At 39.1% G+C, this 26,607-nt stretch overlaps 1 protein-coding gene across 1 annotated transcript in view; it reads left to right on the forward strand.

The window, feature by feature from the left end:
* Positions 1-26,607, forward strand: part of LOC126112881 (protein sidekick) — a 161,733-nt gene that overhangs the window by 130,072 nt on the left and 5,054 nt on the right. The window contains exons 31-33 of the mRNA XM_049915014.1: positions 2,895-3,173; positions 24,804-24,961; positions 25,113-25,275. Coding sequence (XP_049770971.1) covers positions 2,895-3,173; positions 24,804-24,961; positions 25,113-25,275 — 600 coding nt within the window. The remainder of the gene's footprint in view (positions 1-2,894; positions 3,174-24,803; positions 24,962-25,112; positions 25,276-26,607) is intronic.

Here is a 26,607-nt window from a genome sequence, read left to right on the forward strand (position 1 = left end):
CCTTTAGAATTTGAAAGTCAGTGTTCCATTTGACATCGTCAAAAGCTTCTCTAAGTTTACAAATGCTGTAAATGTAGGTTTGCCTTTCTGTAACCTATCTTCAGTGAGAAGTCATTGGGTAAATATTGCCTTGCGTGTTCCTACATTTATCCAGAATCCACACTGATCTTCCCTGAGGTTGGCTTGTATCAGTTTTTCCATACTTCCATGAATAAATCGTGTTAGTATTTTGCAACTGTGACATATTGAACTGATAGTTCGGTTATTTTCACACCTGTCAGCACCTTCTTTCTTTGGAATTGGAATTATTATATTTTTCTTGAAATCTGAGGGTATTTTGCCTGTCTCCTACATGTTTGTAATATGCACTCAAAATTGGAAAATGCCACTCGGTGTTTGCAAGTATGTGATTGCCATACTGTGCAGATGTTGTACACAGTTGCAGTGTAGTGTCTTGAAATTGATAACAAATCAGATTTACACAGACACAAAATATTCTTACTCAATTTAATTGAAGAAATTGGCAATGTTAAGTGCAGTTGAGTGTAATGCTGTGCTATGTGTCTCAATAAATTGAGCAAAATCTTGATGTTGAGTAAACAATATGTACCTTATTTTATTGATTTAGTGACATCAAATTTTTGCCTCATCAGTTCATAAACAAACTTCAATAGAAAAAATCTGAAGGACAAAGTTCCTTTCATATAGCACATATCCATTACTTTTTTTTTTGTGTGTAATATTAATTAATTTGAAAAGTTCATTGTCATTCTTTTTCTTGTGTGCCACTAAGAAGAATATGGGGTGCTTGAACATAGTAACAGGTTCAGTGACATTTTATAACACAGGTTTATGTGCTAGGCACACATGAAGTCAGTACATTGAGTTAACAGGATCAGATCTGTTATGGTTACCAATTACATTTTCCTTTCTGCTCTCACTTTTAGCTGCTACAATGACAGGAATGGATAACTGGTAACCATCAAGCTAGAAGAGAATTCACTTGACTGTTAGCAGATGCCACAATTATTCTGCGTAGTGAGACTTGTAGTGAGATGATGGAAATCTCACTTTTAGGGTACTCCTAACAGCTATACTGCCATTATTAAAGATTAACAACTTGCGAACCGGGCAATGCTTCTCAGTTGCTAAATATGTGTGGGAATACGTTGTAATCTCTTTCTCCCCCCTATCTCTGTCCATCTCCTCCTCCTCCTGTCCCCCCTCTGTGTCTGTCATATCCCCCCCTCTCCCCCCCTCTCTCTCTCTCTCACACACACACACACACACACACACACACTCTCTCTCTCTCTCTCTCTCTCTCTCTCTCTCTCTCTCTCTCTCTCTCTCTCACACACACACACACACACACACACTCTCTCTCTCTCTCTCTCTCTCTCTCTCTCTCTGCCCATTCATTCTCCCCAACTCTCTGTCCATCTCCTGCTTCCCCCTCTCTATGTCCATTTCATCCCTCCCCTTCTCTGTACATCTCATCACCCCCTCTCTCTGTCCTTGAGCCTTGTTAAAATGTTATTGCAAATGAAACCTTGATTGGGAATTGAAGTCACTTAAATTGAATCGGAAAACCAGTTGGGTTCATTTGTGTTTGCAGCTGCTGGATCTATGAGGATACTAGCTTCAGTGAGAGTATTTAACATAGTTTTAATGTGTGAACACAAAGGATTACAAAGTTTCAGATGATTCAGATTCATTAGCAGTGTTCTAATCAAAGCCGATAAGCCTTAAGTACAACTTTCCTGTATTCCCTTAAAACCGACTGCAAGAAAGAAAACAAAACAGTTCATTGCTATGTATACAATTTTTTGTAGTATTTAAGGCATAAGAACATACGCAGGAAAACAATGTGTCTAATAGTTGAAATGCCTTATTGTAGTTAAATCTGACTGTGAGAAAGAAAACAAAACCACACATTTTTCACAGCACGGCATTTTCTTTTTCACAGTCAATTTTAACAGAAAACCTGTTCATTGTTCCTTGAAAAAATGTGTAGCCCATGTCCATCTAACTGTTTATTAGAGTGTTGTGTAAAAATGTGAAATAAATCATCAAGAACTTTTCAAGATTTTTGGTAACAGTGTTTAACAATTTCTTTGTCTTTTTATAGTTGAGTACATAATGATGATGATGATTACAACAAGAGTTCCTACAGGGCTGAAAAAGAAATAACAAAAGAAGATGTTTATATTAATTCATGCCATTGATAGTACAGTAGAGTCCCGCTAATCCGAAGCCCGGTAATCCGAGCGTTCTGTTAATCCAAACATGAAAAATGTTAGTTTAAGTATGGAAAACTGTGCGGTAAACTGCTGTACATGCACACTATTTTAATTTACATAGTACAGTAAACATGTATTAGAAAAATTGGCAAGAAAACATTAGGTTTAAACAATGCATAACAATGAAAGAAAAGCTGTCAAACTTACTAAAATACAGAGGAAATTTTATCCCTACTTTTTAGATGACAAAAACTCAGTCATTGTTTTTTGGCATAATGAAGACAGTCTGTTACATGACTCATAGTTGCGCCATCGTCTCATAAACATCAAATCAGCAGGCAGGGCAGGGAGTGAGAGTGAGCCATTGTTCCCACACTTGTTCCCATTTGTTACCGTGGTGTACCTACTTGTCTACTTGGTATACTTCATTCTAGAAACTCGTTACCGTGATTCCAGCGAATCCGAACAAATCGGTAAACCGAACAAGGTCCGGTCCCAGTTAGTTAGCATTAATGGGACTCTACTGTAATTATTTATTACTTGCTAGTTGTGTAATTTGATTGGTGGCACAAAAGTTTGTAGAATATCATTTCGTTTCTCATTTTTATAAAGTTACTACAATTTATTTGAATGAGAAATTATTTTTTTGTGCAGCTTTTAGTAAACAAGTCAAGCAGAAAGTTTCTGGAACATCACTCCAAATCCAGACATTGGAAGAGGAAGTAACCTATATATTCTCAGTACGAGCACAGACCATAGATTATGGGCCTGCCACTACAGCCAACATCACTACAGGACCACAGGAAGGGTCTCCATCTAAACCAAAAGATCTAGTTATGAGCAAAACAGCATATAGTGTTGACATGCACTGGACAAATGGGCAGTCTGGCAAAGGACCAATTTTGGGATATTACATACAGTGCCGACGCAAAGGTTAGTTGGTAACAAATATTTCTACATTTTTCTTCATAGCACGTAAAGACTGGTGAGTTCATCAAGATCAGTTCAGTTTTCAGAAAAGTGCTCCATATAACTTGTGTTATTATTATTCTTCATTATACATTGAAACTGATTGCATCTCTGAAATCATCTTTCATATTTCTGAATTACATACCAGTATCACTGGCCAGTAAGAGAGCTTTATAGGTTCCAATTCAGATGAATAATAAGAAATTATGTTGTTCTGGTTTCATGATTATGTGATGGTGTCTCAGGTATAAATTTGGGTATGAAAGTAATATTGTCACATAGAATCCAAAATACAGTTAAGTTCCAGAATTTTCCAATCCCATATACCAGTCTGTGCCTCTGATCTATGATAAGGTTTCATGTAAAGGACACAGACAAACTCTCTTCACTTTTTCTTTATCAAGACGGAATCATTATCTTCAGTATCACTGGAGATGTGTGAGAAATAAAACAATCTACTGCAAAGGCTTCAAAACCCATAAATTGAACTTACAGATCTTAGGTTTAGTGTTATGATATTCATGGTACTTACCCTGACATTCCAGGTCCATATGTTAGTAGCTTTATTCTCCATCAGTGGAACTGACCTGATCTTTCTAAGCCAGTTCACTGCTCCTAAACACATGTCCCTATCAGTGGGCTGTGGCTGTTCATAGCAATTAATGACTCAGCACTCTTCTTGTCTATTGGTGATAGTTATGATCATTGCTGCCATATGGATTTCTATTTTGAGGCTTAGTATTTTTTTGCACTTGACTATATCTTCAGTGTTAAAGTGAGTGTCATCACTGTTGACTAGAACACATCTTGATGATGTTGGAACAAGTGTGTCTTCAGAAATAAACAATCATCCAGTGATCTTGTTGGAATAGTTTTGTCAGTCTGGAGCTCCTATCTATCATGATCCATAACTGATTTTCATGCCTGCAAAAGACTCCGTCTGTGGCTAACATTATGGCTGCAGTCTGGTGAAATAAGAAAACAAAAGACTGTGATATACATTATGCAGTATCATTGGTTATTCTTGCCAGACGAATTCCTGTTGGATGGATGCATTTTTCATTTCCAACCTTCAGCACAACGTCCTTTGAATCTCGAAACTTAATTTTCTGCAGCTAGCACTGACAAGCATCCGATATCACAAAAAATTGTGCCCCATAGTCATCTAGCGCCTTCCCGGGACAGTCATAAATTATGTTGTCAGTGTTATAGTCTACATCTTGGCAACTGCTGTCCATGGATGATATTTGCTTTCAGTGTGTGTGTGGGGGGGGGGGGGGGCTTCATCTCCATAGTTGGTTGCATCATTTGCTTTTCCCTATTTTGCGACTGGTTATGTGGATGGAAGTTCTGAGTGGTGATGTAGAATGAAGGTGGTGCATTGGTCCAGGGTTGGCTATATCCATGTGCAGTTGCCTGATGTGCATAGATTTGCCTTGTCATTTGACGGCTTCCAGTGTAGTAGTTGTCAAACACACGTTTCCTGATTTTACAGTAGTGAAATGAAATAATGGGAATTGCATTATTGGCTGGGAGACCCCAACTGGGTTGTTCGGCCACCTGGTGCAGTTCTTTCTATTGCATGCCACTTCAACAGCTTGCATGTTGATGAAGGTGAGATTAAATGATTAGGACAAACAGAGTAGTGTACAATATACTTAGAGCATCCTCAATAAAATATACTGATGTGTTTTCATCTATTCTCTAAATATCCGTTTTCCTGTGTGATGATCGAATTGGTAAGGTAACTGGTTTTATCTGTGTTATTGAGAATGTTAGATGTTGTCTGATAACTGCAGCATAAATATGGCATTCCTGCTCTGCTCCTCACTGTCGATCTGCTTTGTAGAGATGAAATGAAATGACCGTATGGAGTTTGGCCGCCTAGTGCAAGTCTTTTTAGTTGACACCACTTTGGCGACTTGCGTCTCAGGGACGATGAAATGATGATGAAGGACAAACACCCAGTTCCCTGCCGGGACTCGAAACTGGTCCCCCTTGTGTGGTAGGCGGTAACGCTACCGCTGCACTGCGGAGCAGACATTGTAGAGATTAATGTCAACAATTGAATTATTATTATTATTTTTTTTTCCCTCCTGTTGGCCGGATTTGACATTCAACACTGCTTCTTTTTGTAGTTTTGTGAAGCTTTATTTGATCCACAATTGTGTCAATGTCTGAATTAACTAGAATATCTGCCAAACTGTATTATGTAGAATATGGAATTGAGAATTATTTAGGTAGAATGAGGTCACCGACAAGAACTGACACTGTGCACCGTAAGCATGTTTGTTGCACACATACAGAAAAGCACCAGGATGGAATTGTGCCCTTAGCAGAAAGTGCTCCTCTTTATGCATAGATAGGATTTTCTCACAATTACTATAATTCATAAATAAGTAAGCCCCCAGAAATCACAATCATTAATGGATAAATAATTGTGAGAGGTGGGGTCAGGCAACCTGATCTTCCCAGCCAATCATTATACAGGGTGTATACACCCCAGGACAACTGAGAAATCTGGGAAAAACCCTGGAATTTTTTCATTCGGGAGAAAACTGGGAAAAACCTGGGAATCTTTTATAATCCTGGGAATTTTCATTGTTTTCGTTTTCAGTTAAATTTTTGTGGTTTTGACTGGTCAGAACTGCTACTCTGACAAAGAATTTTACTTTAGCCCACTACTGTAAATAATGCTGCAGCAATAAAACATAAATGGGGGGGGGGGGGAATAAAACTTAAGTTGCAAAGGAAATGCACTATTTATAACAACAAAACACAGTGCACACACAAATGTCTGCTAACAGCAAAATGTGTAAAAGCTTTAGGACAAAGACTACTTCATAACAACAAACTGCTTCCGATGAGCGTGATGTCACAACTGTTTACATTTGGTTAATTTAAGCAGTTACCAGTGGGGTTATGCGTATGGACAGTACTGTCGCATATGAGCAGCACTTTCTCCTGCATCTGGCTGCTTGAAGTGCGGTTCTTAGCTGTATGAGCAATAGCGACAAGCAGCCAGATGCTAACCAAAACAATTTTTCTGGCGTGTCCAAGCTGCCAGATTTGCACATCGCAAAGCAGTCTGAGTTGTAATAGAGTGAGGAGTAATCTCCCCGTGAATCATGGTGGTTTTGCTGTTTCCCCTTCGTTTACAGCTCTCAAATCAAATGAAAACAAAATATATTTCTGTGGCCGGGAGCTATAAAGTGAATTAAAATACATTCATATAATTACAGAAGGCTAAAATATGTTGTTAGTTTCAGTTTTCTGATTTCACTTTATTTCCAGGTTTTTCGCAGTCAGGCATTAATTGCCTTGCAGTACAGTGAAGTTATTTTTGTTCATTTGCTAAAAAAATTGGCTTTAATTAATCTTTTCCATAGAGGCAGCCAATTTATTTGAAACAGTATCGGCTAGTGTCAACAGTTTGTGCGATTTCAAGTGCACGTTTTTATCATCTGGGACATATGGCATTATGCCATAATAAAGAACTAAACATGTGATAATAACAGTACTGATACTCCAACATGATTTTCATCTGGAAAACCACACTGAAAAGTTTAGTATCAGTTTGGGACCTACTTCTGTGTGAATTTGGACATATAAATGTGCTCTTTAAGCTGAATCATGCATTTTAGTGTGGTTTACAAAATTCTGATGCTCTTGGGGGATCCTCTGATGTCCTGTTTCATTTATGACATAATGTGAGATTTCTTAATGCTTTATACGTATGAACATATGGGCTACCTACATCATTGTAGCTGCACACGCACGGTAACACCATTTTCTGGTGCTCTCTGACAACTGCTGAAGTGAATTGTAACTATTCGTGGGAAAATATTGCAATTGTTGGTTTGAAAGTGTTACTTTCAAAGTATATTTTATTTTACACAATGTGAATTATGTTACACATGCGAACTGCTTTGAATTTCTTAAATCACAGAGTGTTTGATTTTATTTAAAGCTTAACACTGGGAGGGCCAGCCACTTAGAAGAATTTTGAGCCCAAAAGACCAGACATTTATGGCATTGCTTAAAATTTTACTCTCAAATTTGTGTGATGTATCGAAGTGTAACACAAGCAAAAATGACAGATATTATATGTGAAAGCTTAGCTGTCCTTGTAGCTACACTATGTGCATTAATTTAAACTATTAACTTTTCCTATTTGTGTGCTCTTGCTACTTGGCAGTGATGTTGCTGTAGGCTGACTACATCATGTATCGTATGCTCTGAATCACTATGTTTACTTGTGACACATCTTCCGAAAGACAAAAATCAAATTTCGGAAACTGCTATAAAAAAGCCACTCCATCAGCATTAGCCAAAAATTTTTAAAAACAAGACGAAACCTTACAGCCCAAGCACGTTTTGATGCCGACTGCATTTCCAAGGGAGCAAAAATTGTTTGCAGAAATTGAAAACTGGCAACCAGAAATGGATTTCCAGAATCGATTTTGAAATGTTTAAATGACCACCCAGAAGTAGTATTGGAAAATCGGTTTATAAAATCTGGTTTTGGGAGCCCCATATAAACATGACAAATATCTGCTACCATCAGCTGGCAGACTCATGTGACACGAGCTATAATTGGCTTTCAAAAGCACATCCCAATCTTGATTTTGATACTTCAGAAACTAACGTTCAGTGTTTGGTGGAATTCGACTATATACTTTTGTAATATGAAAATATGCAACTTCCATGTTGGATCTTTCCAAAACGCATTTTTAATTTTTTTCTGTTGTTCACTTTGTAAAACTCCGCGAAGTTCTGCGCCAGTTTATAAAACCTTAACCAGTCAAAGGATTGATAAGTTTTACAGTTCAGCTGGAAAGTATATTGTCACTTAACACGGAAAAAGTATATTTTCACCCAGGAGAAAGTGTATTTTTAATTGGGAGATCTGGGGAAAAAACTTGGGTTTTTTTCTCCTTGTCTGCTTATACATCCTGTTATAATTGCTTCACAATGTTGGACAACACAAAGCATCTACAATACTGATGCTTGAATTACTCTGAAGAACTGATTGTGTAGAAGTTAAAGATGTTGCAAGATCCATTACCAATAGTTCTCACATTATCATCTAGCAACCATCACCATAATTTCTACAGCCTAACAAGCTGGATGAATCTCTTATCATAAATCTTTGTCCATCAGCAGTTCTTTTCATATGTTTGTTGCCAGCTGGCATCTATACCTTTTAGACTCTTGAAGATCTGCTTCTACAACCATGATATGGTCTTCGTTTTGGCATTTTCTCAACAGAATTTCAATCAAAGTATATTGAAGGAGTCCTGTGATGGCTGTTCTCTTCATGTGACTGTAATTGGCTTACTTCAAGGCTTTCTCGCAGACTTTTTTCCTTGTCCAACTGTTAACAGATATCTTCTTTTTTTATTTACCAATTTCTCTTTTAGACAATAACAGAGGAACTTCACTTCTGTTGCTTTGATATGACTCGGTAACTAGTGAAATAATTGTTGTTGCCTCCAATCTGCTCGTGGCGAGATTGACACAAGCAATGGAAGCCTACATGTTCACGTGTTTCCATCAGGTACAAAGTACATTCTTTACATGGTGATCTTGGAAGCTTGGGGAAATGTTTCATCCCAAAGTGTGTGACATACTTTATGTTTTGAGAAGTTCTGTATTTCTTCAATCTCTTGGCATACCATGTTATCCAAAGAGAGAGAACACTACCCTGGCACAGGAAGTTAACTCAGGAATAGGTAGCTGTTCAAAATCCCTGTCCAATTCCAATTCTTAGATGATTCCTTGAAGATCAGAATAGAAACATCCCGGCTAAGATAGTATGCAATTTCAAGAGAATGGAAAACAAGAAGATTCACAAGAACATACATGAAATGGAGATGTGAAGGAAACATCCAAGAGGAATACCATGGGATAGATGGCTGAAAGGTGTGGAGGAGTGTGTTGAAAAGAGAGGTGAGGACTGGCCCAGAGTGAATACAGGAAGATGCGGGAAAACAGGACTAGATTGCAAGGCATATGTTCAAAAAGACCAAGCCTGGAACTGGAAACTTCTCAAGATGGTTGTGAAATGAATTGATCATGCTGTCATGCTTTTATCATTTATACACTGAATTTACCTGATCCAGCTCTCTACTCCGATCAGGTCAGTTATTTGTATTTGCATAACCAGAGTTGTGCAGTTCATGAAACTAAGGATTGGTGTTGCCTTTACAGTTCAGTAGAGTGCCAAAACATCTTCCAAGCAAGATGGCACAGTTGTAAGATACTGGATATGCATTCACTTCGATGCAGATTTCCCAAGGTTTCTATAATTTGATTATGGCATATGTTGGGATTGTCCCTGATGTGTTGGCAAATGTGCCAACACCTTGGAGATAGAGGAGGCCGAAATGCACGCTATAATCTAACGCAGACGGGCGTGAGGTCTGGAACAGGATACGTTATGAATGCTATAAAGAAAAGTACGTAGCTGCTAGAATACTTAACTTTACTCCATCATTTGTATACAGCATTCTTGATGATACAAGTGAGACTCTTTATAGAAATGGTTAATGGCGCCTTGCTAGGTCATAGCCATGGACTTAGCTGAAGGCTATTCTAACTATCTCTCGGTAAATGAGAGAAAGGCTTCGTCAGTGTAGTCGCTAGCAAAGTTGTCGTACAACTGGGGCGAGTGCTAGTACGTCTCTCTAGACCTGCCGTGTGGTGGCACTCGGTCTGCAATTGCTGACAGTGGCGACACGCGGGTCCGACATGTACTAATGGACCGCGGCCGATTTAAAGCTACCACCTAGCAAGTGTGGTGTCTGGCGGTGACACCACAGTCCCCTTGAAAAGGACATGACTGATTCCCTTACTATGTGTACCACATGCTCGTGGCTTTTTGGAACATGTTGATATCATGCATGGACCAATATAGTTACAATGAAGATACTGTAGTATGTAAATGTAGTGTGATAAGGTAGGGCTGTGGGTTTGTTGTGGTGAAACTCTCCAGTAGGTACGTCAACCTCTATGTTTTCTTTTTGCCACTATATGTTGTCTTCACTGTGTATGTCACATGTTTTGCACCTAACAATAGAACATTCAGCTTAAAATAATGTCAGTGTTATGGAAAGGGTAGTTGCAAATGCAACTCACTCACTTATTACCTTAGTCTCTGGCTGCCAAGCCCAGACTGCAAGCAGCAGCGCACAATGGGAGAAGCAAACTGGATGGTGGGAGTACAGAGGATGGTGGCATGAGGAGGAGGAGGAGGAGGAGAAAGGATAGCAGAGTACGAGTGGGGGACTGTAAACTATTGCTCATGGAAGCATACAGGAATGAGGTGGGGAGATGGTAGGGCAGCTAGGTGCAGTGGGAAGGTTAGACAGGGAGTGGGGGGGGGGGGGGGGGGGCAGTGGAAATGGAGAGAATTAAGAAGACTGTTGGTGCATTGGTGGAGTAGAGGGCTGTGTAGTGCTTGACTGGGAACAGGAAAGGGGATAGATGTTGTTGTTGTGGTCTTCAGTCCTGAGACTGGTTTGATGCAGCTCTCCATGCTACTCTATCCTGTGCAAGCTTCTTCATCTCCCAGTACCTACTGCAACCTACATCCTTCTGAATCTGCTTAGTGTATTGATCTCTTGGTCTCCCTCTACGATTTTTACCCTCCACGCTGCCCTCCAATGCTAAATTTGTGATCCCTCGATGCCTCAGAACATGTCCTACCAACCGATCCCTTCTTCTAGTCAAGTTGTGCCACAAACTTCTCTTCTCCCCAATCCTATTCAATACCTCCTCATTAGTTACGTGATCTACCCACCTTATCTTCAGCATTCTTCTTTAGCACCACATTTCGAAAGCTTCTATTCTCTTCTTGTCCAAACTAGTTATCGTCCATGTCTCACTTCCATACATGGCTACACTCCATACAAATACTTTCAGAAACAACTTCCTGACACCTAAATCTATATTCGATGTTAAGAAATTTCTCTTCTTGAGAAATGCTTTCCTTGCCATTGCCAGTCTACATTTTATATCCTCTCTACTTCGACCATCATCGGTTATTTTACTCCCTAAATAGCAAAACTCCTTTACTACTTTAAGTGTCTCATTTCCTAATCTAATTCCCTCAGCATCACCCGACTTAATTTGACTACATTCCATTACCCTCGTTTTGCTTTCGTTGATGTTCATCTTATATCCTCCTTTCAAGACATTGTCCATTCCGTTCAACTGCTCTTGCAAGTCCTTTGCTGTCTCTGACAGAATTACAATGTCATCGGCGAACCTCAAAGTTTTTACTTCTTCTCCATGAATTTTAATACCTACTCCGAAGTTTTCTTTTGTTTCCTTTACTGCTTGCTCAATATACAGATTGAATAACATCGGGGAGAGGCTACAACCCTGTCTCACTCCTTTCCCAACCACTGCTTCCCTTTCATGCCCCTCGACTCTTATAACTGCCATCTGGTTTCTGTACAAATTGTAAATAGCCTTTCGCTCCCTGTATTTTACCCCTGCCACCTTCAGAATTTGAAAGAGAGTATTCCAGTCAACATTGTCAAAAGCTTTCTCTAAGTCTACAAATGCTAGAACCGTAGGTTTGCCTTTTCTTAATCTTTCTTCCAAGATAAGTCGTAAGGTCAGTATTGCCTCACGTGTTCTAACATTTCTACGGAATCCAAACTGATCTTCCCCGAGGTCGGCTTCTACCAGTTTTTCCATTCATCTGTAAAGAATTCGCGTTAGTATTTTGCAGCTGTGACTTATTAAACCGATAGTTCGGTAACTTTCACATCTGTCAATACCTGCTTTCTTTGGGATTGGAATTATTATATTCTTCTTGAAGTCTGAGGGTATTTCGCCTGTCTCATACATCGTGCTCACCAGATGGTAGAGTTTTGTCATGACTGGCTCTCCTGAGGCCATCAGTAGTTCTAATGGAATGTTGTCTACTCCCGGGGCCTTGTTTTGACTCAGGTCTTTCAGTGCTCTGTCAAACTCTTCATGCAGTATCTTATCTCCCATTTCATCTTCATCTACATCCTCTTCCATTTCCATAATATTGTCCTCAAGTACATCGCCCATGTATAAACCCTCTATATACTCCTTCCACCTTTCTGCTTTCCCTTCTTTGCTTAGAACTGGGTTGCCATCTGAGCTCTTGATATTCATACAAGTGGTTCTCTTCTCTCCAAAGGTCTCTTTAATTTTCCTGTAGGCAGTATCTATCTTACCCCTAGTGAGACAAGCCTCTACATCCTTACATTTGTCCTCTAGCCATCCCTGCTTAGCCATTTTGCATTTCCTGTCGATTTCATTTTTGAGACGTTTGTATTCCTTTTTGCCTGCTTCATTTACTGCATTTTTATATTTTCTCCTTTCATCAATTAAATTCAATATTTCTTCTGTTACCCAAGGATTTCTATTAGCCCGCGTCTTTTTACCTACTTGATCGTCTGCTGCCTTCACCACTCCATCCCTCAGAGCTACCCATTCTTCTTCTACTGTATTTCTTTCCCCCATTCCTGTCAATTGTTCCCTAATGCTCTCCCTGAAACTCTCTACAACCTCTGGTTCTTTCAGTTTATCCAAGTCCCATCTCCTTAAATTCCCACCTTTTTGCAGTTTCTTCAGTTTCAATCTGCAGTTCATAACCAATAGATTGTGGTCAGAATCTACATCTGCCCCAGGAAATATCTTACAATTTAAAACCTGGTTCCTAAATCTCTGTCTTACAATTATATAGATAGGGGATAGGGGATAGATAGGTGAAGGATAATGACTAATGAAAGTTGAGGTCAGGAGGGTTACGAGAAAGCAGGATGTATTGTAGGGAGAGTTTCCACCTGTGCAATTCTGAAAAATTGATGTTGGTGGGAAGGATACATATGGCACTGGCTGCCACAGCTTGTTAATTGTCATGCCCACATAGAGCGGTGCACAGCAGTTGCAGCTTAGCTCGTAGATCACATGACTGGTTTCACAGGTAGCACTGCCCTTGATGGGGTAGGTGATGCTTGTGACCGGACTGCACCACGTGGCGGTTGGAGGAGGTATACGACAGATCTGGCATCTAGGTCTATTACAGGGATATAAACCATGACAGAAAAGAGTGGGAACAGGGGCTGTGTAGGATGGACAAGGATATTGTGTAGATGTGGAGAGTGGCAGAATACCACTGCGGGAGGGGTGGGAAGAGTAGTGGGTAGGACATTCCTCATTTCCGGGCAGGATGATAGGTAGTTGAAACTGGACAGTAAGATTCAGTTTCCAGAATGAGATTTTCACTCTGCAGCGGAGTGTGCGCAGATAAGGAAGTTTCAAGATTCAGTTGCTTCAGTTCTGGGTAGTACTGAGCTATGAGGGCAATCCAACATTGTGGCCAGGCAGCAGGATTTTGGAAGGTGATGGGGTGACTGGAGAGATAAGGCACAATTTTGGAAACGTAATTATGGTCTGTGAAGGCCTCAGTGAGACTTGTGGTATATTTCGAGGACTGCTCGTCACTACAGATATGACAGCCAAGGGTGGCTACACTGTATGGAAGGGACTTTATGGTATGGAATGGATGGTAGCTGTCAAAGTTGAGGTATTGCATGTGGTTGGTAGGTTTGATATAGACAGAGGTGGAGGTCAACATCGAGGAAGGTGGCTTATTGGGTTGAGGAGGATCAGTTAAAGCAAACGGGGAAGAAGGTGCTGAGATTTGGGGAATGTGGATAGGGTGTCGTCACCCTCGATCCAGATCACGAAGATGTCAATGAATCTGAACCAGGTGAAGGGTTTGGGATTCTGGATGGTTAGAAAGCTTAGATGGCCCATGAATAGGTTGGCATAGGATGGTGCCATGTGAGTGCCTATAATCATACTCCAGATTTGCTTGCAGGTGACACCTTCAGGGCAGAAGTAATTTTTGGTGAGGATATGGTTGGTCATGGCAACTAGGAAGGAGGTTGTAGGTTTGGAATCCATCGGGCATTGGGAAAGGTAGTGTTCAATATGGAAGGCCATGGACATTAGGGATGTTAGTGGAAAGGGAGGTGGCATCATTAGTGACAAGCTGGGCACCATGTGGTAAAGGAACATGAACTCTGGAGAGTTGGTGGAAGATAGAGTTCGTGTCTTTTATATGGGAGGGTAAGTTGTGGGTAATAGGCTGAAGTAACAGTCTGAAAGTGTTGGTCAACAAAAGCGGAGATTCTTTCAGTGAGGGCACAGTAACTGGCCAAAATGGGGCATCTTGGGTGGTTGGCTTTTTTGCACTTTCGGAAGCATGTAGAAATATTCGTGCGAGGAGTGACGGGGGTGAGGAGAGAGATGGAGTCAGAGGGGAGGTTCTGGGATGGGCCTAAGGATTTGAGGAGAGGCTGGAGATCGTGCTGGATTTCTGGAATGGGGTCACTGTAATTTGTAGGTGGATGAATCTGACAACTGGCGGAGTCGTTCTGCCAGATAATCCTTGCGGTTCACCGAGCGGGGTGGCGCAGTGGTTAGACACTGGACTCGCATTCGGGAGGACGACGGTTCAATCCCGCGTCCGGCCATCCTGATTTAGGTTTTCCGTGATTTCCCTAAATCACTCCAGGCAAATGCCGGGATGGTTCCTCTGAAAGGGCACGGCCGACTTCCTTCCCAATCCTTCCCTAATCCGATGAGACCGATGACCACGCTGTCTGGTCTCCTTCCTCAAACCAACCAACCAAACCTTGCGGTTCAAAACAACAGTGGTGGAGCCTTTGTCAGCTAGTAGGATTATAAGGTTGGGATCAGTTTTTAGGTGGTGGATTGTGGCTGTCTTTGCGGGTGTAAGGTTAGCTTGTAAGGTTAGTCTTGGCTGCAACCCCTTCTTCCGCAGTGATCTCCATCTGTTCACATTCCACCAGCCCTTAACCCTCACCAACGTAGTCCTGCAAAGCCATGTCAGTCAGGCCCAGACCTCCTTCCAATACCTCCTCTCCATCCATAAAATTCTCCTGCTGTGCAACCCCAAATTTCTGGATCCCATGTCACACACTGAAACACTTGCCCTCCAGAAAAAAATCTCCACCATATTAATTCACTTCCTATTTCCACCTTGAGCTACCACTATCCACCACCTCTACAACAGCTTCCAAACCCCCCCCCTCTCCCCCCCCCTCCCCCCCCCCCCCCCCCCCCACACACACACACGCACCCCGCATCCCTTCATAGCTGACAAAAACCCTGCCTTGTAGACCAACTATATTACCACCATACAGAATCCATGCCTTTGCCTATCTGCTACTCAGCATCTCCTCTATATGGTGAGTAGCAACTATCCTTTTCATAATATTGTCATATTTTGCACTTACATTGATGTACCCTCTGAAGTTTTGAGTGAAAGCTGTGATCTTGTGTTCTGTGCTGTTTCTTTGAGACTGTAACTTTTTCTTTTTTTTAAATTTAATTTAATTTTATTTTATTTTATTATTGAAGTGTTGAAGTTTTGTGTGAAAAATACTATATCATTTGCAAAAACAAGACATTTAAGTTAAGATCAATCTGTTGACCGCCTAATATCTTTCCATCATGGATACTTTGTTGGCTCATTTCTATCTCCGATTCTTGGATTACCTTCTCCTGGATACAATTAAACAGAATTAGTGAGATGGCGTCTCCTAGTCTTATTCTTATTTTGCTTGCAAATAGTTCAGATTTGTGTGTTTGTTAATGATTATTATATAAGTACTGTTGTGTGTTTTCCAAATGCCTCCATTACTTATGAGTGTGTCCAAGTCTCTGCAGTCTTCTTAAAATCAACAGATTTTGTGATCACCTCTTTTTTCCCTGCTGGCATTTTGGTTTTGTTTAAGGCATTAATAGTGAAAAAGTGTTATGCATGTGACCATCCTCTCCTGAATTCTGCTTGATCCTCTCCTAGTTGCTAATCTATCTGTGTGACTCTCTCTTTGTTCATGCTTATTCAAGGCATGTTGTTTCAGAATGGTAGGTACACAACTGTATGATACTGAGGAAATTTAATAATTTCTTTTCTTTTGTCCATCTCAGCTGCATCAATACACAATTTTTGCTGTGTACCGGTTTCAGGCTGACACATCCATTCTCAAACTTCACACCTTGTTATTAACCATAAGTAGTCATACAGCATGGTGCCAAAAAGCACGAATAGCTTCTGTTTAAAACTTCAAACTGTGAGCAACAAGTACTCTCATTGAACGATGTAGGTTCAGGTATAATGGTAGACACATAAGAAAAGCTATCTTATCAATGGGAGTTCTTGTTGCTCACAGTTTGACATTCTGTAAAAGGCTATTCATGCCTTTTGGCACCATTTTTATGGCTAAGGTGTGGTTTAAGAATAGGTGTGTCAGCACAAAACTGGTAACCACTGTAGTGAAAATTGTATATTCATGCAACAGAGAGGGAAACAAAATTATCAATTTTCTCAATACTTTGTATTCTATCCTGTAATGCTTTGGAGAGTATCTTGTATGTGACTGAAAAAAGTGGTATGCCTCTGTAGCTGTTGGCATTTCTTTTGTCATCTTTCTTGTGTAACAGGTGAATAACTGCATTGCTCCAAGCATCTGGAGTCTTCTCTGTGTGCCAAATCTGTTGAAAGAGTTTTTGACTGTGCTAGTACTTTGTCACCAGCCTATCTAAGAATCTCTGCAATGATTTAGTCTTTGCCAGATGTTGTGTTATCTTTTAGGCATTTTTTGTTTGTCTTTATCTGGTATGGAGACTAGTTTACCAAATGCTGACTGGGAAGTATCCTGCACAACTAGATGAGCCCATTGTTCCATCCCTCTTCTTTGTAAGTGGTTTGAAATATTTGGCTGCATGGTCACAATTACGTTTGTTGTTCAGATTAATTTCCTGAGATCATGCTTAAAGCACAAGTTTGGTGCTGAACGGCCTTGGAGCTTTGACTTGATGGTTTGATTGAAGTCTCTGATGTTATTCTGTTCTGTTCCATTTCCTGTTCTTCTCCTTTGAAGTTCTCTCAAGTGGAGTTAACTTTTTTCTATCTTCTGAATGGTTTCCTAGATCATGATCACGTTCATATTCATCACCATAGGTACCTTTTATTTTTAGCTAGAAATATTGTTTGTTTTGCTCCTGCAAGGATTCTTTGAGCCATTTTGTTCTATTCATGAGAGTCTGGTGCATTCTATTTTGTATTCTAATCTTCATTTTTATATTTTTTAATGTTGATTTAAATGTGACTGTAGGAAAACATGATTTAAACTTGATAATGAGCTGCATTTCATATTTGGACACAAAGTAGAATTGAATTTATAGATATTTTGTTAAGGATGCTGAATCGAGAAAGCTACAGTGCACAGGAAGCAGTGAATAACATGATGGGAAGTTAATATGTTTGATTCATTAGTATGATTTTGCAGCTGAAAAATATGTCATGTCCTATGTAAAGTTTGTTTCTGGACTCATAAGTAATATTGTTTACTTTATTCACTGAAACTGTAATTTATTTCTTCATTGCTTTCTTAAATAAGTGAAGATTATATGCTGATATTGAATCAAGTCCTTCTCGGATTACTTTCAGTTTTGATCTGTTCGTCAATATTGCACTATTTTGAGAGAAACACAAGATAGAAAATATCATCATTGTGTTTCATTTACAGTAAAGTGGCATGAAAGTAAATAATATCACTAATTAAACTGTGTACAGATTCAATTAAAAAAAGTAACTGGCTATTTAAAACACTGAAGATGACAAAGCCATTGGCCCAAAATATTGTTAACATTGTTTGTGTTATTTAATTTTATGCATATTAACAACTAATTTAAAACTTTTTGATAGAGTTGTGTATTTTTATCTTGATACTATTCTTTCATTGGTTTACAAATGCCATTGCCCTTTCATCTGGCCTGTGCTGTCGTAACATTTTTAAAAATAATAATTTTAGAATTAACAGCAGCCTCAGTGTTTATTTACTTATACAATATATTTTCTTTTCCAACAGCCATGGAAGATTGGGCTACTTGTAAGTTTCAAGATGTTTCTTAACTGAGAACAAATAGTATAGTGCCTTACTTGAAATCTTTTCCAAAAACTGAGCTTTGTTTGCTAATAAAGAATCACTTTTAGTATTGCCAAATGATGTAGTTCCTCCTAGCACATAATAGTAAACATGTAGAAATTTTATGTAAGTGTTAATGTACGTCTTTGCATGTAAACCTCTACATAAAGACCAATGTGAACCTGCAATTAGATTTGTACAAATTATTGTTCTTTTTTCCAAAATTGATTCCAATAATTGTGCAGAAATTATATGATGGAAGATGATCATTATCTATATACTCTCTAGTCCAAAATCTATATATGAATTTTAAATATGAGGATAAGGCAATTGAGAGCATTCACTTACCAATTAGTGTGCTGAGAATACCAGGGAAAGTGGACAATGTGTTTGAACAGCTAACAAAATTAATGATGTATTATTGGAACTGGAGAGTTATTCATGAGAAGCTGAGACTCTTAATGACTGTTCATTCACTTTACCCTGCCCATTTCTCCCATATATCTTAGGCTACTGTCATTTTTTCTCATGAAAAGTGATGTTAATCTGAGTTGTTTTGTGTTGATGATGTCTCTGGATGAATAATTCCTTTTTGGCAGTTGACAGGTTATTTTTCCAAATTTTTAGGTGTGCTAGTTCATTGATGAAAATAATTGTATGTTACTGTAAATCTTTGATGTTGAATACTTTTCTCATACAATATGTATTTTTAATATCCTTCATTATGACGTAATGGAAGAATAATGAAATCTAAATTGCATAGGGCATTGCACTGAACATCACATACATCTGTCATCATTCTGACATTGTTTTTGTATTTTATAACTTAAAAACATCTTAGGTGATTCCTAAGGAAATGCAATCTTTTGCTTTGCTTTCACAATCAGCAAGATGAAATTCATCAACAGATATTTTATTATGTTAATATGTTCATGTTTCTGTTCAATTAACAAACGTGGTATGCAGATAATTTCATCTTGCAACATTTTTATCAGATTTCATACAAACATTTTTTCCCCTTTATATTCTTCCTTTCATGTTTCTCTCTCTGAGTTTAGTCTCAGATTTTTTTTATCAGATCATTCTCCCATGACAAAAAGTAATATTTGTATTCAGATTTGAGTTTATTGCTGACCAGGGAGCTACATTTTTATAATAAATAAAATCAAACAGAGGAAACTCCAGTGAGGAACATCAACAATGTAAAGAAGACTCATCAATTTGCAGATAGGCACAGTTAAAAGACACACTCATAGCTTTCGGCCACAGCCATCATCAGTAAAAGAGGGACACACACACACACACACACACACAAGCAAGCAAGCAAGCACAGCTCATGCACACATGCCCGTTATCTCCAGCATCTCGGGCCAGAATGCAACATCACGTGGGATGCAAGCACCAATCTGGAGTGACTGGAGAAGGGGAATGGGAAGGGATGTAGTGTATGTGTGGGGAGAGAGATGAACACTGTCTAGTGGATTGTGCAGGGACTAGACTGCCAACTGGTGCACTGTCAGGAGGTTGTGGGGCAGGGAGATGGGGACAAAAAAGGAGAGGAGCAGGGAAAAACAGGTGGATGTGTTGGCAGAGAGCTGCAAATAAACAGGATGGGAGTTGAGAATGGGAACGAGATGATAGGACAGAGTTGGTTGAAACAGTTGGGTGTGGGGACAGTATTGGCAGTATAGATTGAGACTGGTATAATTCTCCTTCCCCTACCTGGCCCCTCCAGATTGCTGCTTGCATCCCACATGATGTTGCATTCTGGCCTGAGATGGCAGTTGTGTGTCTGAGGGTGCATGTTTGTGTGTGTGTGTGTGTGTGTGTGTCCCTCTTTTACTGACGAAGGCTGTGGCCAAAATATATATGTGAGTGTCTTTTAATTGTGCCTGTCTGCAGCTTGATGTGTCTTCTTTACAGTAAGTAGCAATCTGTCTTTTCCTACATTGTTAAAATAAATAAGAGCTAGATGGGTTAACCTCTTTCTAATACTGAAGAATAAATGGATGTACAGGGTGTATGGGCTACATGTATACACAAACAAATCCATATAATGAAAGAACTTGACACTTAATGTTGTTGGGTAAATATGAAATTGACAGAGACACTCTCCAAGATGTAATCTGCACTGAGTTGCATGGTGCATGTGTGCCAGTTACAGGGCACACCTGTATTCACATGTTGGTGAACTATGCAGTGCCACAGATGTCTCCTGACATCATATTCCAGCAAGATGATGCCATGCCCCCCCTCCCCCCTCCCCCACTATCAAGGAGATGTTATCACATTTCTCCATGAGACATTCCATAAGTGTTTGATCGGAAGGGAAGGGCGGTTTCCATTACCTGGCCCCCTTGGACTCCCAATCTGACTCCACTGGGGGTTTATGACAGACATTGTTTACAGAGCAAGGGTTTGAGACATGTTAGATTTGAGTCAAGAGATGTGCATCGCATTAGAGTCCATAACACCTGTCGTGCTTATGAATATGTGGCTAGAAGTGGAGCACCATTTCGATAACTGTAAAGCTACAAACAGTGCCCACATTGAACTGTACCATCACACATAAAAATGTTTGAGCTCCTGTGTACAATGTTTGGTGAGCAAACCTATAAACCTTAATAGAAACTGAAATATAAACAAATGTTTTTGTATACATGTAGCCCAGACACCCTGTATAATACTGGCACAACACTCAGTTAGTGCTGTGATTTGGAGAATGATGCAACATTTTTCATGTGTCTACTAAGATTGCATGCAAATAAATGATCTGATTTAAAAATTGATTTTGTGGATAGCACATTTAAAAACAGTAATATCTAGTATAAGTAGGATAATACTGATACTTGAGAACATGAATTTCAGTGCCTACTCAAATACTTTGGCCCATCCCAGAACCTGTGCCCACACTTTTCTGTGATTGATTGCTGGTATACTTTCGGCTGTCCAAATTAGTTGTCCTTTCTATTATTGTGCACAACGTTATGATGGCCAATCCAGTCATGCTATGATCTGTGTTGTTATGCATAGTTGCTGCCTGGACTCCAACCAGATTGGGATTGAAATGTTGTGCTGGTAATGGATTCAATAACTGGGCTGGACAATCAAAAGCACATCATCCCAGAACCTCTCCTCAGAATCCATCTCCCTCCTCAACCAAATTACTACTCACACAAAATCCTTAAATTTAAACAAGACACTCTATTATAGCTTGTTACTAGGCTCCTAAGAGTATCTCAGCTCTTCTTGATCAACATGTCCTATCCACTGCTTGCACCAAGAAAACAATTTAATCATTTGTTTGCCATCCCCTCAGTTGTGCCACCATCAGACACTCTCCAGATGTCCTGGTGACTCCAAACCACTAAATCATTCCCTAATACAGTTGATAACTACATTTTTTACCTAGGGTTCATACATTTCTTAAAAGTACAATATGTTTTATAATGTGCAATAAAAGTCCTTACAAGTGCTTGTTTTGACCTCCATTTATTACATTGATTATAAGTCCTTATTTTTGTCTTGCCAGTTATATTCAAACTTAAAAATCGATTAACTTGTTGAATTAAAAAGGTGAAAAAAAGACTGCATGTATATGTCAAAGGTTATAGCAGTTATGAGGGTCCCTCAGCTGTGTGACATGTAGGGAGAGGGATAAGGCTATTCCTGCCTCAGTCATGTACTGCATGTTAACTCATTTCTGCAGTGCCTTTAGTGGGAGATACTATATGTTGGCAGCAATGGCAAGGGGCACAGAAACCTTAACTAAATAATACACATGTGAGTGATTTATTGGCCATCCCTACTTGTAAGACATTTTTGGTGAACACACTGCAGAACAGATATATTTTTAAAATTTTGATTAAAATACCTGGAAAGTGTGTGTTTAGCCAACTGTGGCCATGACAAGATGAATATAAAGAATGGCAAGTGCCATTGAAAGACATTCAAAAAGGAAAGTGTAAGCTGTGCTTAAAGGACATTGATATGATGTTGGAAGAACCGGCAGTAAAAGCCCATGTGAAAGGTATGTGTTTGATGATGTTAAATGTAACTTGATTAGAATGATTTGACTTGGAACAGTAAAAGATTAGTGTGCAATCATGATAGCTCGAAACTGTGAAAATTTACTGGAAAGATGGGGTACTTGACAATCAAAAGAATAACAATAAATGTAATAGAGGTAAAGGTAAATTACTTGGGTGCTGCAGTTAACTGCATGCTACGCCCACAAACTGTATCGCAAAACTTATAATTTGCGAGCACTTTCATTACATAGGTGTCACAAAGATGTAGAATTCTCATAGCAAGATGATTTTGGCTTTAAAATGTGAATTATGGACTAAATCATTCAAATTCAGTATGGTGTACGCTGGATTGTTTCTCGGCAGCTATCGAGACCCAATGAGGATGGAGCTGGGTCATGTGATGGGAGAGCTTCACTGCTGGCAAGTCAAAGCTGGAACTGGAATGCTAGAGGACGCAAACATTTAAAAACATTATGAGGCCTATCTAGCAGACTGTACAGAAAACATGAGACATGATGCAAATTTATTTTATTCTTGACCTCACTACAGCAATGAGTGCAACTGTTGTCAGTAAAGAAAAGATGTTTAAAAGTCCTTAATTTTCATTTTTTAAATTCTATATGAACCCTGTTACCCATTAGTGTTTGTCCTCCGGAGTGGAGATACACAAACAAATTTGCGACACAGCAGTAGGCACATACTTGCAGTCCTCTAATGCCAGCTTTGTTATGGCCACCTAGAGGAAACCTTCCTAAGCACCCAAGGTCCAAAATTCCTTGTCTAGTTAAGCCAATTGATGATTTAAGCGCAGGACTAAGGCCTTAAAAAGTAAAAAGTCACTCCTCCTCAACATCAGCATCTCTCCCATTCACTTCATCTAGTCCTCCTCAGCTCAGCATGCTACCTCCTGAGACATTGACCCCTATGTATCTGTAGGCTCCATAAAAACTTCTGTTTCTATCAAGCACATCTGCAGTGATGGGCACTAAGGCCTTTACAGACAAGCCTCCGAACCTAGTCCAAAAGCAGATTTCTCATGCCTTGCCCTTATACACTGCCAATCCGTTCACTTCCATGAACCAGCTGCAAAAGTGCACATCGTTCACTACTCGTGTATCTGGGAATAACACAACCTTTTATTCTACAATTTTCCTGGTCTCCATCTCCACTAGCCTCAGTCCCACACTGTTTCCTCTTTGCTCACTCTACACTCATACATTCCTCTCAACAGTCTCCATCTTCTTCTGCTCTATCTTGCTCTCACAGTCTGGTGCCTCACCTCATTGTATGCCACAAACAACTCCCACTGCCTCAATTAAATGACCAAAGTGAACTCAGCACTGGGCTCACAACCTTTTATTCTCAACCATCAGCCACTCTTCCCTTCAACACTCCCTCTCACTTCCTGCCTCCTTCCTCTCCCTGCCAGCTTCACTCGATTTATCCCCTCATTCCAGTCGAGCTGCAGATACAGCACATTGTAGTTGGCCAGGACAATGTAGTTAAGCAGTGTGTGTGTGTGTGTGTGTGTGTGTGTGTGTAAGCTTTTAAGACAGATATATCCGAAAGCTTAGCAACATTTCAGGTTACCCATGAGGTTTTGAGCTTGCAGCGTGATGACTTCGACATCTTGCCATAACGTTTCGACTGACAAGCCATTCAGCCATCCTCAGGTGAATTTTACACTCAACTGAAGGTGGTGGAATGTTTGTCAGCCGAAATATCATGTCATTCAGCTGCAAACCGGAACATTCAATACGCTGGGAACACTTCAAGTGTTCAGTCTTGTTTATATGTCTATCAACCACTAAATGCCTCGAGGATATGGTGAGTCATTATCTGTCTCCTTCCGCGATTTATTTTGCATCAAGAGGTATCTGTCATTGTTAGTGTCTCGTATAGAATAGTTGTGTAGTGCAGTTGACTGTCGTTAGAGCCGCTCCAATAAATGCCATTTTGTTATATCTTGATATGGTATGTAAGAGTAATGTGCCATGCAGTCAGGAGTATCCACTTTACTAGCAACTATAGTTTCCTATTGAGTGAAACTGACTCAATATGGTTTTTTATGGTGGCATTCATGTTGGGATATAGCAATCACCACACTACTAGCAGTATACAAATTTTCTTTCTTGATTCTGAAGTATTTTTATTAACATATGTGAACAGTTCACTATAGTTCACGTTGACATGCTATTCATAGTCAAGCATTTTATTTGTGATGATGGTGAGTATTGCACTGAGAGTGGACACATGTTAATAAAACTACTTTGAGATTGGGCTAGAAAGTTTTTATAGATATCATTTTCTGTACTAAAATAAATATTTCATATTCATTTATGTCTTTTGTTGGAAATGCTACCATCTGAGAACACAGATTTATTGGCGTAGTGTTATATTTCTTGTAATAAAATTCTTCTGTCTGATGTGTTATTTGTACCTTGAGATTCTTTTATGAGATTCTTATTGTACATCCTTTTTCTTGTTTTTGTGTTTTGATTTTGTGTAATATTTTAGAGATATGTGTTCATTTCTTGTAAATGTTACAGATGATACAAGATGGCAGACAGTGATACGCACAAAAAATGGGGAACTTCAAGAATTTACCATATCTTACCAAAACTTATTACCATCAACATCATATAAGTTCAGACTGATTGCTTATAACAAGTATGGAATTAGTTATCCAGCTTATTCTAATGATGTGGTATGTAAAGAAAAAACGAGTTAAATGAAATATGGTATTTTCATGTACTTTATTTTTTAACTGCTGATTTTGTTGAAATAATGTGGCATAATGATAGTCTCATATGCCGAAAATGAACTTCAATGATTTTCCTTTTCAAACAATGTTCCAGGTTTTAACTCCATCAAAGCTTTATGTAGAATATGGATACCTGCAACAGAAGCCCTTTTATCGACAAACGTGGTTCATGGTGGCTCTTGCTGCTGTCTCAATTATCATTATTATAACTATTATAGCAGTACTTTGTGTTAAGAGCAAGAGCTACAAATATAAACGTAAGTGCAAATGATATCACAGTGACATCAAAGAAGTTTGAAAGACACGGCAAAGTTTTTATAATTACATTACTTCAACACAGTGACAGTGACAGCACAGCGATAGTTTCTTATTTACATTAATGGTGGTTATTATATAATGGGTATCCACTGATCCCGTTACCAATGTATCTTATGTATTGTAATTATTTACTTGTCACACTGTTATGTACACTGCATTGATGTATACAGGATGTGTATGCCTCGGGACAACTGGGAATTTTTTGAGACATGAGAAATTCAGGATTTTTTTTTAGAGTTACAAGAATTTTTTGTTGTTTTGGTTTTCAGTTATATTTTTGTAATTTTGACTAGTGGGAACTGATACTCTAACAAAGAATTTTACTTTAGCCCACTACTGCAGAATAATACTCCAGCAACAAAACATAAGCAAGAGAAAAACACCAAAACAAACTTTTATTGCAAAGTAAATGCACCATTTACAACAGAGAACGGTGCAGCAAATTGTGTCAAAGGCTTTAGGATGATGACTATGCAATACTTTGTAACTACAAACAGCTTTAAATGAGTGTAACATCACAACTATTTACATTTCTAACAAGTCACTGAAAAATGTTTTGAGTGGTGATTTGGGAAGCTGTACTTTCAAAGTAAATTTTCTTTTATGCAAGATGAATTATGTTACATGTGAGAAAGTGCAATGAATTTCTTAAACCACAGAGCATTAGATTCTCATTTGAAACTTAACAGCGAGGACTAGCCACTTAGAAAAGTTTCGGACCTAGAAGACCAGCCATTTATGCCATTATTTGAAATTTTTCTGCCATGTTAAAAAAGATCAAGCTTCAAGGTTACTTTTTCATGTTTATTTTAGTTCTTTCATAGGTAATAGATTATACAGTAATGATGGAAAAAGTATAATTACTCTTTTTAAAAAAATGCAACATGAGTTCTTGAGCAATTTAACTCATAACTGGCTTTTCTGTGGGAAAGTCAAAGTGCTTGACAAAACATATATTCAGTTCAGTGAAATATATGATCACACTTGTCAGAAATATTCAATTGTGCTCTTAGGATCCTGCGCAGGCGTACCCTCAGGGGGCAGGGGGTTGTACAGCAAAAAAATTTTGATGACCAGTATTATATTTGAAAGTGCAGCTTTTCTTGTAGCTACACTGTAGGCATATTAATTTAAACCATTAACTTTTCCTGTTTGTGTTGGCTGACTACAAAACGTGTCCTATGCTCTGAATACCTGTTATCATTGACTGGCAAGTTCACATGACATTACCTATGATTGGCTGCCAAAAGCAATCCCAATTTAAAGTACTT

Source organism: Schistocerca cancellata, chromosome 1 (genome assembly GCF_023864275.1).
Source record: "Schistocerca cancellata isolate TAMUIC-IGC-003103 chromosome 1, iqSchCanc2.1, whole genome shotgun sequence".
NCBI lineage: Eukaryota > Metazoa > Arthropoda > Insecta > Orthoptera > Acrididae > Schistocerca > Schistocerca cancellata.